The sequence below is a fragment of the Falco rusticolus genome, chromosome 18, assembly GCF_015220075.1.
Source record: "Falco rusticolus isolate bFalRus1 chromosome 18, bFalRus1.pri, whole genome shotgun sequence".
Lineage (NCBI taxonomy): Eukaryota > Metazoa > Chordata > Aves > Falconiformes > Falconidae > Falco > Falco rusticolus.
This window is the reverse complement of record NC_051204.1, coordinates 2,971,896-2,985,110: the sequence shown is the minus strand read 5'-3', so window position 1 is coordinate 2,985,110 and position 13,215 is coordinate 2,971,896. Positions and strand designations below refer to the sequence as shown.

Below are 13,215 nucleotides of genomic sequence, written 5' to 3'. Positions count from 1 at the left end.
ATCCCCTCCGGACACCCGGGGAGGGGGGCGGCCGTCCCGGCCCCAGGACCGCGCTGAGATCATTGGGTGTCTCCCTGGCAGAGGCTCCTGCCACCCGGCCGGAGGCTCCGCTGGCTTCAACAAAGAGCAGGACCGGGGGGCTCTGAGCCTGCGGCCCCCAGAGCGCCAGGGCCTGATGGCTTCCAGATGTGGCCGCTCGCCCGTGAAAGGTCCTGCAGTGCCCTGGAGCAGCGGCCGCCGCGTCCCGGGGAGGGTCAGGCGGCTCTGCCAGGCTGCATGCCGGGGAGCGTGAAGCCCGGCAAGATCATCTTTCCACAGCAGGGAGGGTCCGGCCGAGCTGGCCTTCATCACGCCCCGCTCCGCTCTGTGTCCCGTGGGCTGGCTGTTAAAGGGGAAGATTTTGGGCTCTTGGTCTGTTCCAGGCCAGAGGTGAAATGAGCTCAGCCGGCCTCAGCCCGGTCCTCAGGCGGGGATGCCGCAGCCCCATGGGGCTTGGGGTCATCATCGGTGGGGATGCGGTGGGAGCAAGGGGCTCCAGCAGAGCCCGGTGGGCGCCGGGCTGGGTGGTGCAGGAGGAAAGCGTCAGAGGCGAGGACGGGCGACGTCGGCCAAGTCTCTGCCCTCTCCCCACCTCCCTGCCTGCATCCAGCTGCGCACCCACGGGCAGGTCACGCTGTCGGCCATGGGGCAGGTGCCAGCGTGAGCCCGAGCGCACGGTGTCGGGGCCGTGGGTCCCCCCGCTGTCCCCGTGCCCAGGCAGCAGCGCCTGTCCGGGGACATTACGCTTCCCCGTCCACTCCCCCCGGCTGCCGGGCTGCCTGCCCTCCACGCAGGAGACGAGGGATTTCACAACCCAGCCCAGACAGGATTAAAGAGAAATACACAAGTAAACAAATAGCAGCCTCGTAAAACTGGACGTGCGGCGTGGGGAACGGAGCCTCTGGGCCACCGGGTGAGGTGCGAGCTGCCCGGGCACCGGGAGCGATGCCCACGGGGGCCGGCACGGTGGAGCACGGCGGCAGGGTCCTGCCGGGAGAGCCGCTTTAAAGCAGTGCTCAGCAATCTCATTTTTCACACGTCTCCTGTAGTCAAACTGCCCCTGTCAGAGGAAAGGAGTTGCTTCCTGTTATTTCCATTGAAATACTTGTCCCGGTCGTTAGCCGGCAGGCTTTTGCAGGATGGCACCACGCACGCAGATGGGCTCCAGCCGGCTCTCCCGAGGGCTCCTGCTGCTCTGGGGTAAGTGTGCCGGGGGTGGCCACGGCGGCCAGGGGCTCCACACCTCGCACCACCGCTCACCCAGCCACCCTGCCGCGTGTGGGGCCCGAAGCCGGGTCTCAGCTCAGCCCAGCCCACCACCCACCGGTGTGCAGCCAGACGGGCAGCACCAAGGGTTGGCTGGGGTGGCCATCGCCTGCACAGCAGGGGCGGTGGCAGGCGGGCAGTGGGTGCTGTGGGGCAGCCCCCTGCCACGCTCACCCCCGGTCTTTTTTGCCAATGACCCACGGGAGCAGCTGGGAAGCCCCCACGAAGCACGGGCTGGGACAGGAGCCCGGCATGCAGTGTGTGGGGAGAGAGGGCGGACGAGGCTGTCGGGAACAGAGAGCGGGATGGGGTGGGTTGCCCTCGCCGCAGCCCGGGAGCACCCCTGGCCAGTGCCTGACTGTGCCGGAGCTCCTCGCGAGCAGGGACCTGCCGAGGTGGTTCACCGTGCAACTGGCATCACTGCCCCACATCGTGGGTAGACGACGGACAGGGCAGTTTCCTCGAGCGTGGGGCTCCGTGGGCCAGGCAGGACATGCCCAGGCCCTCGGTGGGCTGTGCGGGGTGTGGGGCAGATGGCGGGGCGGAGGGGCTCTCCGGCAGTGCCACGCTTCCTCTTCCTGCCCTGGCCCTGTCCGGCTGCGATGCGCTGCTGGGGCAATGGGGCAGCCCTTGCACTGGCTCCCCATGGGTGGGGGGCACGGCTTGCCCCCGTGCTGTGACCCAGGGCCCACAGCCCCCACGCAGCCCCTCTGCGCCCTCGAGCAGCTGCCTGCAGCCTGGCTGCCCCTCCCCACAGCCCCTGCCCATATGGGGGGCTGGACACCCTGGCCCCACAGCAGCCAGGCTCTGGGCAGCACTCTTCCAGCCACCCCAACTTCAGGAACCCTGAAAGTTCCCCACTGCAGACCCAGCCCTGCGGGGCAGCTCCTGCACGTGGAGCCCTGCCTGTGCCCATGCCCCACTGACCCCTGGCCCCTTCCCTCCACAGCTCTCCTGGGGACCGGGCTCTGCCACGTGGACACCAAGGCAGAGGGCTTCAGCAAGGTCACTGAGACAAGCCCACCCAATGGTCTCGTTCAACTGGACTTATGAGCTTGCGGGTGAGTGCCGGGGCTCAGTGAGGGCCAGGCAGCGCCATGGGGCCAACGATGCCCTGGCTGGGGCTGGCTCTGCACCGCAGGGTGACCCCCTTTTCCCCTGGCTGTGTGCTCTCCGTCCATCCCCAAACTAGCCAGACTGTGCCACGGAACCCTCCCTGGCACTTGGCACAATGGGGGCAGCTGGCCATGCTGTTCCCACTGTGCTCCCGGGCATCACCCCGGGGTCTGGCCCTGTGCCGCGCCTGTGCCTTCCCCACCAGCCTGGGCATGGGGCTGGGGGCTGGGTGTCAGCCGGCAGCAGCCGCAGGCAGGGACAGGCTCTGGCAGTGGTGCTGCCTGCGCTCAGCACCTTTCCCCTGCAGAGGAGGTGTACGCCAACATCACGCAGAGCTGCTGGGAAGGCTTCGTTCACCTGATGATGAATGTGACGGCGTCGGAGCTGTGCGAGTGGAAAGTCATCAGCAGGTATGGGGGTGGTGGGACAGCTGAGACACCCCCCCGGGCAGCGCTGGGGGTGGGGTGGGGCAGGGGCTCTGGCTGACTCTGGGGTGTCCCCAGCTGGGGAAAGCGACACATGGGGTCACTTTGGTGGGGCCATTGCCTGTGGCCCCTCTGACCCAGGGCTGCGTGGAGTGGAGCTGCTCCTGAGACAGTGGGAAGAGTTTGGCTGGGACAGAGCCCCCGCACTATGCCACTGGGCCACCAGCTCCTGGCCTGAGGGCCACCTTCTGGCCCAGGGACACCTTCCCGTCCAGCAGCTCAGGGCAGAGCTGGTGCAGGCAGCGGGGCACAGGGTGAGCCCCGGGTGGCCTGGAGGGTGCTGCTGGGCTGGATGGCCACCCGGGGGGGGGGGGGGGGGGGAGTCCGTGCCTCCGGTGTCCTGCAACCACGCGGTATGCCCCCATCCCCATCCCCCTCCCAGCGCCCCACGGCTCTCTCCCCAGGCCCTACAGCAAGATGCAGGCCTGCCTGGGAGGAGTGGGTCCGACCGCCTGCACTACGGTACCCCAAGCGCTGGCGGAGCAGTACCTCTTCCAGAGCCACCACCACTACTTCCACAACTGCACCCCTGGGGCACCAGGTCTACTTCGACCCGCCTGAGGACGTGCTGCTGGCATGATCATCGCTCCATTGCCTCATCCCCTTCCTGGTCACCCTGGTCATCTGGCGCAGCACGGACGGCACGGCCCCGCCCTAGGCGCACAGCTGGCGGTGGCCCTGGGGGGTCCTGCTCATCCCCGTCCCCCCCCCCCGGGCTGTGGGCCAACCGGCCGCTCGCCCACCCCCGGGGGGGCATCTGGAACACGGTGTCAGGGCGGGCGGTTCCCACTGTGCCGCCGGTGGTGCACCCCGCCCCGCGGCTGGGGATTAAATGCTTCTTCCCCGACGCGTGCACTTGGTTCTTCTGCGCCGCCGGGCCTCGGCTCGCTCCCGCCGCCCGCCCGCTCCGCCTCGCCGGCAGCTGCTGGCTGTGGGGCGGCACCGGGAGGCGCTGGGCGCGGGTGGGGAAGGTCACCGGGCCCCGGGCAGGCGCCGCCGTCCGGGCGGGGCGGGGCTACGAGGGGGAGGGGCTCCATCAAGGGGCGGGGCTTCATAAGAGGGCTTTTTCGAAGGGGCGTGGTTTGTTTATGATGGGCGGAGCTTCGCGAGTACAGGGCGTTGGAGCGCGCCACCGATGGGGCGTGGTTTAGAGGGGGCGTGGTTTAGAGACGATAGGCGGAGCTTCGGAAGTACGGGGAGATGGGACGGACCACAGAGGGGGCGTGGCTTAGAGGGGCGTGGCTTCGTGGAACGGAGCTGTGTGGGGCGGAGCTTCGCGGGGAGGGCGGGGCTTCTCGGGAAAAGGCCGGAAGTGGGGCGGGCCGGCCCGGAAGTGGGGCGGGCCGGCCCGGAAGGCGGCGGCGGCGGATCTGGCGGCGGCGATGAGCTTCGCATGGCCCTGGCAGTACAGCTTCCCGCCCTTCTTCACGTGAGCGCGGGCCGGGGCCGGGAGCGGGGCGGGACGGTGGGAGCGGGAGGCGGGGGGGCGGGGCTGAGCCGCGGCTGGGGTTAGGCCGGGCCGGGGGTGTCGGGGCCCTCCGCGGAGCCCCGCGGCCTGGCCCGGTCGCTGAGCGGAGCCCCGCAGGCTGCAGCCCAACGGTGAGACGCGGCAGAAGCAGCTCTCGGCCTGGTGCGCGCTGGCGCTCGCCTACAGCCAGCGGCACCGGCTGCCCGCCATGACGGTGCGGGAGGCCCAGGACAGCCCGCTCTTCGCCAACCACCGCCTGCAGCGTATCCTTCGGGGCCCGGTGCCCCCCGCCTGCCGCCCCGGGGCCTCCCCTCCCTCCAGCGGCCGCTGAGCCTTTCCTTAACCCCCCGCCCAGGGAAGCTTCCGCTGGAGTCCATCCAGGTGGTGCTGGAGGAGCTCCGCAAGAACGGTGGGTGCTGTCTGCCAGTCTGCCCGCCCGCTTGCCCACCTGTATGCCAGTCTGCCTGCCTGCTTGCCCACCTGTATGCCTGCCTGTGTGCCCACCTATGTGCCAGCATGCCCACCCACGTGCCGGTCTGCCCACCCGTGTGCCCACCCAGCCCAGAGCTGGTGGGGCAGGAAGGCTACAGCCACTGGCCAGGCTCCATCCCGCTGCTGGGAACTGGGCCCAGGGTTCACCCAGCCGCCGGTGTGGGCCGTGCTGCTCCCCAGGCAGGGTCCCACAGGCCTTCCCTGCCCACAGCCCACACGTGGGACCCAAACCTCTGCCTGTCTGGGGCAGATTAAGCTGCGGGAGGAAGAGGGGGCTGGAAAAAGAGAAATTAATTTCTGTGCAAGTAGAAATATTGAGGGAGTTGGCGTAAGTGGTCTCATGGTGGTGAGAGGCAGGTGCCTGAAGTTCCCCGCGGGTATAATGTCTAGCACATGTTGTAAAACCCACAGGTTTGATCATTATTATAGTCTTGTGCTCTGATTATGTACCTTTTCCCTGTTGATTTTAGGGAACCTGGAATGGTTAGATAAGAACAAAACCAGTTTTCTGATCATGTGGAGGAGACCAGAAGAATGGGGAAAGCTCATCTATCAGTGGGTGAGAACGTAGAAGCTGTCTCGCCCCACAGACCAGGCTTTCTGTGGCCGGGAGGACAGGTGGTATCGGCTGCCGTTTGTGAAAAAGACCACTGTAATATTTTTCTCTTGCTTCCTCGCTGCTTTTACTTACTTCTTCCACATCTCTCTGTTGCAGAAAAGCGTAGAGAGGTTAACAGCTTTTTTACTTGCTGTAAGACACAGGTTTGAGCAGCGGATGCAGTCACCCGCTCCCACTGCAGTTGGCTGTTCCGTAGTGAGGACAGAGCGAGTCCTTATTGCAAAACACGTGGGCAAAAGAGCAGAGGGACAGGGAAAGGACTGTCTTAGTCCCCTAGGTGTAATTTCTTGACTCTCCAGTGCCCCAGACATTTCCAGTGTAGTATCGAGTGCTGTTCACATGCCATTTCGCTTGTACTGAGGTGTACAAGAGATCATGCCAAGGATGTTAAATCACACAGAGGAGAATGCTATATTGATTTTACGTTTCCAGGTGTTGAAGAATGGCTTGACCAACTCTGTATTCACGCTGTATGAATTAGCCAGTGGCGATGACACAGAGAATGAAGGTAACGTCATGTGTTACGTTCCGGAGCAGGTTTTCACAGCACACTTGATTTGAGCGTGTAAACAGTTGACTGTCAGATCATAGTTTTGTAGACTAAATATTTTAAAATTGCTTATGCAAGCTCACACCGATCACCGCTGGCAAATGCCATTCTGAAGGCTTTTTTACCACTTTGCATGAACATCTCCCTTTGCTATCACTGTTTGCATTTTAAACCTCCCCCCACCTCGCAAGCCTCCCTAGTGCCCAGCTTTTTATCTGGCGTGAGGTGCGGGGTGTTTTGGTTTTATGCATAGCTTCTGCGCTGCCTTTGAGACTGCTGTGACTCATTCCCTTCTGTCTGTTGACCTTCAGGCTTTGTTCCTGATGCAGCAATGTAGTCATGAGTCTGTTAGTGTTGCCATGATTCTGGGTTTGCTGTAGTGTTATGGCACTGGAGTCTGAAAGCGCTCTTCAGAGCCCGGTGCTACGGCCACTGCCAGCACTGGGAGTTTGTAAACCTGTTTCCTGATGTGATTTTTTTTTTTCCCTCCCCCTCTTAATGATACTATCTGTCCTTCCCTAGAGTTCCATGGCTTGGATGAGACTATGCTGCTCCGTGCTCTGCAAGCCTTGCAGCAAGAGCATAAGGCTGAAATTATCACGCTGGATGATGGCCGAGGCGTCAAGTTCTTCTGATGGAAGCCCCTGCCCCTCCACTCTTCCCTGGCTGCTGAAGCGGTCTTGCTGTGAAGGTTTGCACTCCTGGCCTGGTTTCAAGCCATGACTGCAAGCAGCTGCATACTTGGGATTTCTTGGGGCAAGGAGAGTCTGCGAAGCCTTCCAAAGATGTGACTTCTTAGAAATATTCAGAGATCCTCTGTCTGTCTTTTCTCCCTGTTGATTGTGCTTGAGAGGCTAAAGCTGCTCTAGGCAGCTCTGAGAGGGACCACCCAGAAGTGAAATAATGGGACTGCTCCAGTTGCTGGTCCCCGTTCCTGCAAAGGCCACGGAGCGGTCTCTTCAGCTGGGTGGTTGAGCTTGGCCTCAAAGGGCATCTCCTTCCCTCCTGGCAGCCGTGTTTCAGGCTCTGCAGACCCTGCTGTGTTGCCAAGCAGGGTGAGAGCAAGTGCGAGGAACTTGCTGTCGCTGCGGTGCTGTAGAAGACCTCAGTGGCAGACTGATAATGTGGCTTGCTGCAAAGCAGGCTGTGCAGCGGGGTGGGGTGGATGCCAAGGAACTACATTTGACCGTAATTAAAATGAGATGTTATTTATAGAGCAGCCTGGATGTTTTTGTCTATTTTTCCATCCGAAACAAAACAGAGCGGTGGTACTGGATTTTTTGCCCTCCAGCTGTGTTTCCTTACTGCACCAGATGAACACAGCAGCGTGCTGGGGAGAGGGTGGGTCTGCCGAGCCACCCCACCCGAGTGGGAAGCTGGTAGCACCAGTACTTATTTTCCCCTATCAAAGCTCTGGACCGTGTTGGCCCATGCTGCCTGCCTTCAGGGCAACATTACATTCATTTTCCACCTGCAGTCCGCCGAAAGCTAATGGTTTGTCACAGAGGTGGTGGGGTAAGCTTACAAACAGCGGCTGGTGGAGGGTATGACTTCAGTTTTAGATTTCCGGTGCTGATAATGAAGTTACCACAGCTCGTCAGCAGCTGTGACCCAGGTACAGTGCTTGACCCAGGAAATCCTTAATCACTCCCAGGAGAGGTGTTACAGCTGTGCTGCGGAAGGATCGCGCTCGCCTTCCTGTTCCTTGCCCGAGCGTTCAGCACTTGTTGCAGGCAGAGGTGGGGCGCTGCACTGGAGCAACCTTTGGTCAGGCCCAGTGTGGTCGCTGTGGGATCCGGCGGAGCAGATGGTGCCGGCTCCCCGGCACGCATTAGCCGGTGCTGAACAGCTTGTCCTTCCTGCCCTGCCCTTGGAGGATGATTTGGCACTGGTTCAGCTGCAGCGCTGCTGACAGCCATCGTCGACGGTAGGTAATTTTCAGTGTAGACAAGGTGCTGGAGTCCAGGCTGAGTTTGTGGGGCTGTGAAATATAAAAATTTCCTTTCTGTAGCAGGAGCCCACTGACCCGAACTGCACTGGCTTGGTCTGGGCATGTTGCTCTGGAGCTGTGGCTGGAGGCGGGTGCTCAGCGTTCCTCTCTGTGCTGGTGACGGCAGTGCTGCAGCGGAATTCCCATGTGCCAGCACTCCTCTGCTGGAGAAAGGCACTGGTGGTGCTTGTGATGAGTCACGGCCGCGCTGGCCTCCGATCCTTTCTGGAGACCATTGTCCCTACGAAAACGGAGGTGACAGGGGATAAATGGGATGGCGCAGCCCCGGCTGGCTTCATGTGCCCTGTGCCTGGGCACCTGTTCTGGCAGCCTGGGCTGAGCTCCCACCTGCGCTGTGAGGTCTGGGGGCAGCAGGTAGACGTGGCAGCCCTCGGGGATGGAGTTGTTGGGGATTGGCAAAGAGCCGTCCTGGTGCCAGCATGTGCTGTCTCGCTGGGGAATGTCTTGACAGCGGCTGAGCGAGCCCAGCTCCCCGCGGCTGCTGCCAGCCATGCTTACAGGAGCAAAGGCTGCGCCGTGCCATGTGCCAGGAGCCCCACAGTGTGTCCTGGCAGAGGCAGCGCATGTGTCCTTGCAACAGCCACAGACTCCAGAGCAGGGCTTGCTGCCTGGGCAGGGGTCCTCCCTCTGTGTTTGCAGCCAGGAAAGTCTCTGTGTAGGAATCATTTGCTACCAGTGTCTCCCCTGGCTTGTTTTGATGTCCAAGATCTGCTTCTTCCTCCTTTCTCATGCCACCCACGTTGACTCCTTCCCTCTCTGGCTGCTGCGCCCTCCCCTCCTGCTGCTTTCATACCCCTGCAGCGAGCCGTGTTTCTGTGCTGGCTGTTCTGTGCCTGATCTGCGTTTGATCCCAAATAACGAGCTTTTAGCAGCCAGGCCTGGGATGTTTGTATTTCTTGCTCTCCATATGCATGATGCTGACCTCTCAGCATTGTGTTCTGAGTTGCATGTGCTGTGCATAACCTGGCTGTCCTTGGGTGAGTCTGTGTTCTTAATTAAATTTGCTCCCTTCTTAGGAAATGGCTGATGTGACGTTAGATAATCCCAAGCCCAGTTTTTTCTTTCCAAGGCGCTCCTGGCAGCAATTCACTTTTTTTCAGCTTCCTACTTAGTTCTTAACTTAGTGAGAGGAGGAGAAAGAGTACAGCCCTCCCTTCAGAATGGCCAAGGTGTAAAATTCCTTTTTCTCTACCCTCTCAGCCAGTCATGAAACGTTGCATCCAGCCGTGCCTGCGAGGTCCTTGTGGGACTGACTCCCTGTGCCAGGCACTACCGCAGTGCCGCAGCAGATGCTGCTGGCAACCGTCTGGGACCGTGGGACAGGTCCTGGGGCTGGAATTGCTGCTGCTGCCTGGTGCTGCCACCCCCGAGGGAGCAGATGCTCCCTGGCTCTTCCCTCTGCGGGCGACAGTGGCAATTTGTAGTTCGTGGTGATGTAAGCTCCTGCCAGCAGGTAACACAGGACCTTCTAATTGTCCTCTGAAGCGCATTTCCTTATCTGTAATCAGCGCTTCATGCCGTTTGATGATGTAATTGTGGGATTGGGACACCGAAGGCAGCCTGGAGATGTGGTGAGGCTGCTCCGGTGTGGAAGCCCTCGGGTGCCGGGTAGAGATGGAGGAGATGTAATTAGACTGCTCAGAGGGAGCAAGTGTGGCAGCCTCACACACGGCGTTCCTGTGAACGGGAGCAGGCATGCTTCTTCCCAGTGCTTTGGGCTCGGTGTAAGTGAAGCACCGGGCAGGGGAGGCCTGTGCCCACGCAGGGGTATGGCTGAAGCCTGGCCAGGCAGCTCCCTCACCGGCCACCACTCTGCCACTGCTGCGCTGCCCGTGGCAGGGGACTGCCCGCACCATCGCTGCAGCAGGGCTGAGCCATGCCATGTGCTTTGGGGCTTTGGCATTAGGAGAGTTTAAAACCCAGCCCCAAACTTCTCCCACTCCCCCACCACGGGCACGGCTCAGGCTCTGGCTCTCCAGCCTGGCCGCTGGAGAAAGTGGCATTTCTGTGGGGCAAGGGTGCTGGCGTGGCCCCCGCCTCTGGCCCGTGGCCACTCTGAAGTGTCTGGCCACAGTGATTAGGGCTCCTGGCCACAGCGAGGCGGGGGCTGGGGGGCCGGTGCTGAGATAAGGTGCTATCAGTCTGTGCACACTCGGATCCTGCTGGTTGGGGATGTAAAAACGCCGAGCGTTTTTATTTCGTGCAGCTAGTTAGGAGCGAGAATTGTTTCACTTTGATAAATTTATATGTCAGCATTCACTTGGAGGCAGGTTACATCTGTAACTCTGGGCTAAGGAAATCCTCCGGAGTTATCTGCCTGGGTTAAAGCCACAGCTGAGGTTTGGGTGACATCTCTTCTTCCCTGAACTCCCTGTGTTATGGCGAGGAGGGGCGCGGCAGGATGATGCTGGAAGCCCCCAGGCATGGGATGCTGAAGCCAACTGTGAAACAAGCCCCAGGGCACTGTGGAGCCTTCCTCCGCTCTGACCTTTCCCAGGATGAGCACCCTGTGCCTGGCAGCCTGAGCTGTGCATCCTTCATCTCCACGGGAGATGCCTGCATTCAGACCCGTTGCGGCCCCTCCGTGATCCTGTCCTGAGCTCTGGCATCAGAATGGACAATTCCTGGCACAGCTTGCTGGAGCGAGGAGCTGAGCAGGGCTCTGGTTCGTGATCTAATCCTGAGGAGAGCAATTACGCAGTTCCCGTTCTCCTCCTGGCAGCCAAGTGCAAGTGAGAAATGGGTTACATGGCCTGATTGCAGCGGTTCCTCAAAGCAGAGGGTGGCACTGGCACCCACAGCCCGGACATGTCACCCTGATGACGGCCGTGGAGCTGTGGACACCATCAGAGTGGTGCCATGGGCAGCTGGCTGCGGAGCAGGAACCTCCAGATTTTGGGCCAAGCTGGCTCCAGCTTGGTGTCCCGGGCCAGGTCAGGAGGGGACCTGCACCCCTGCCAAGCCCCTGCTATGGGATGGCATCTGGGGGGGCGGCCAGGGAACTTCTCAGGCCATTCACCAGGGAGGTGTGGGAGGGCAGCAGTCAGAGCAAACTGCACCCCTAAGTTCCTCTCCCATCTGCAGGGGCCTCACCAGGACCAGGACACTCTGCTCCTCTGGGATCTTCTGAGGCATCTTGTTTCATGATGAAAACGGGTGATAAGGGGACATGAGCCTGCCAGAGATGGAGCCAAGATCCCTGCCTGGCTCCCTGGCTCTTGCTGAATTGCTGGGGCTCCCTGCCAGCCTGGGCCGTGTCCCCGAGGTGGGGCAGTGCGAGACCCTTGGCTGGGGGCAGCAGCAGGGGCTTGGGCAGCGTTTCAGCTCAGAGCTGCACAAGTTCCTTCCCCCTGCCCAGCTCGGGGCTGGCCACCCTTGGGCCCCAGCACAGCCCAGCTGGGTCCATCCTGCAGCCGCCCTGCTCGGTGCTGTGCAGAGGGAGCAAGGAGCTGGGGCTGGGTTTCTTTCTTTGGGCTCCCCAGGTTGGGGACAGCCGAGCTGGACGTGCCTGTCCCAGGGCGGTGGAAGCTCCCAACCCACCCAGCACCATTTCTCTCCGAGGACAGATCCGTGGTCTGGTTTAGTTCAGGCAGCCATCAGCATGCTGGTGGTGCTGGGAGCGATGCTCTAGCAGGCTCCGTCGCTGCCAGCTTTGCTCCTGCAGGAGACACAGCGCTGCCCGTCCTGCGGCTCAGGCTGAGGATTTTTCAGCCAGGGAGGACTGAAATCTCCACCTCTGCTGGAAATTGTAGTCAGGACAGGATCAAAATAAAAGCAATTACTTTTTAAGCAGGGAGGGGGTTAAATCTGACATGTTAAATGAGTAAAAGCTGTAACCTCGTGTCCTGTGATGGGCTCTGGAGGAGAAGCGGAGGCTGAGGGGTAGCTTTTCCCCTGCCTCTCCTGCTCTCCAGGCTGGGACAGCAATGGCACAGCTCCTGTGTGGGCTCCTTCCTTGGTGCATCTGTGGGTGCTCAAGGAGAGAGCTCAACAGGAGCGGGACAGCCCAAGGAACGTCGTGGGGGGGCAGGGATGCCCCCCTTTCTGGCAACGGATGCAGCAAGAAGCGGGCAGGTTCTGGGCAGGTCTGGGGCAGGGTTCATCCAAATCCTTGTTTGGCAAACCTGAGTCCAACTGTGTTGCACCTTGCAACACCAGTGTCTCCTGTGCCAGGGCCAGTGTAAGCCCTGAGCCCACCAGCCTGTCAGTCCCGGCGTTTTGCAACCGGGGCAGCAGGCAGAGCTCCACGGGGAAGCCGGTGCTCAACACACATCTTCCAGCCAGCGCTGGTGGTTCCCGTGGGACCGTGCCCCATGCACGCTCTGGGGTGCACGGGGCTGGGTGAGGATGTGGTCGCTGCTCCCTGCCCAGCAGCCCACGCTGCAGGCAAGCAGCTCCCAGGGGGGAAACATCGCTCAAACCCCGTCCTGGGGAGGTGGTACCCGGCTCCTCTGGAGAGCAGGGCTGGATGAGCGGGAGCAGGGTTTGCCTGGGTGGGAGGTCAGCGCTGAGACAGCCAGCCTAGCCAAGGCTCCCGGAGGAGCAACGTGTAGCAAACAAAATGCTTCTCCCTGCTCCTGCCGGACAGGGGGATCTGGGGGGGCCGTGGCCTGTAGCTGTACGGCGGAGCCAGCCTGGATCACCAGCATCACCGCCTGTGCCAGCCCTTGAGGACGTGGCTGTGCTCCCGTGTTGATCCTCTCCGTAATGTTTCCGGTATCGTTGAGTAGAAACAATTTGACCGTAGGGAAAAGAAATTAACGGTGGCCTCGATTGCTTTGTGTTTTGTGTAAACAGCCTCACTGGGTAGAACAAGCTCCTCGTTTAACCTGGAGAGACAACAAGCTCTTGTCTGGGCTTTTGGCCGGCGCAAGGCGGACACACCTTCGTACCTTCCCGTTTGCTTGTCCCTCCTTTCAGGATTTCAGACCGGGAATGGTGCCCGGGGGGACTCCGACCACTGACCCTGCAGTGTGGGGAGTGGGATGGGGGTCTTTGGGCCACGCTGCTCGGGAACCCTGAGGCAGAAGCTACGAGGAAATGTCCAAACCAGGCGCTTTCCTGCATCCCGACCAAGGCTGCATCGTCTGCCCCAGGCGGTCGCAGGGACCCCAGTGCCTGGAGCCCCCCATGGGGGCGATGGCTGGGGAAGGGGCTCCCTGCTGGGAG

The 13,215-nt window shown here is 61.4% G+C and overlaps 2 protein-coding genes across 2 annotated transcripts; both read left to right on the top strand.

The window, feature by feature from the left end:
* Positions 1-11: 11 nt before the first annotated feature.
* Positions 12-3,753, top strand: RAMP2 (receptor activity modifying protein 2). Its single transcript, XM_037411486.1, is given in 6 exon segments — positions 12-1,239; positions 2,255-2,328; positions 2,330-2,366; positions 2,729-2,831; positions 3,311-3,434; positions 3,436-3,753. Coding segments are annotated over 6 exon segments (528 nt in total). The 5' UTR covers positions 12-1,178; the 3' UTR covers positions 3,565-3,753.
* A 452-nt stretch (positions 3,754-4,205) lies between these two features.
* Positions 4,206-7,254, top strand: VPS25 (vacuolar protein sorting 25 homolog). Its single transcript, XM_037411274.1, has 6 exons — positions 4,206-4,335; positions 4,492-4,637; positions 4,730-4,783; positions 5,337-5,425; positions 5,918-5,993; positions 6,558-7,254. The coding sequence occupies exons 1-6, from the start codon at positions 4,289-4,291 to the stop codon at positions 6,668-6,670; spliced, it is 525 nt and encodes a 174-aa protein (XP_037267171.1). The 5' UTR covers positions 4,206-4,288; the 3' UTR covers positions 6,671-7,254.
* The last annotated feature ends 5,961 nt before the right edge of the window (positions 7,255-13,215 follow it).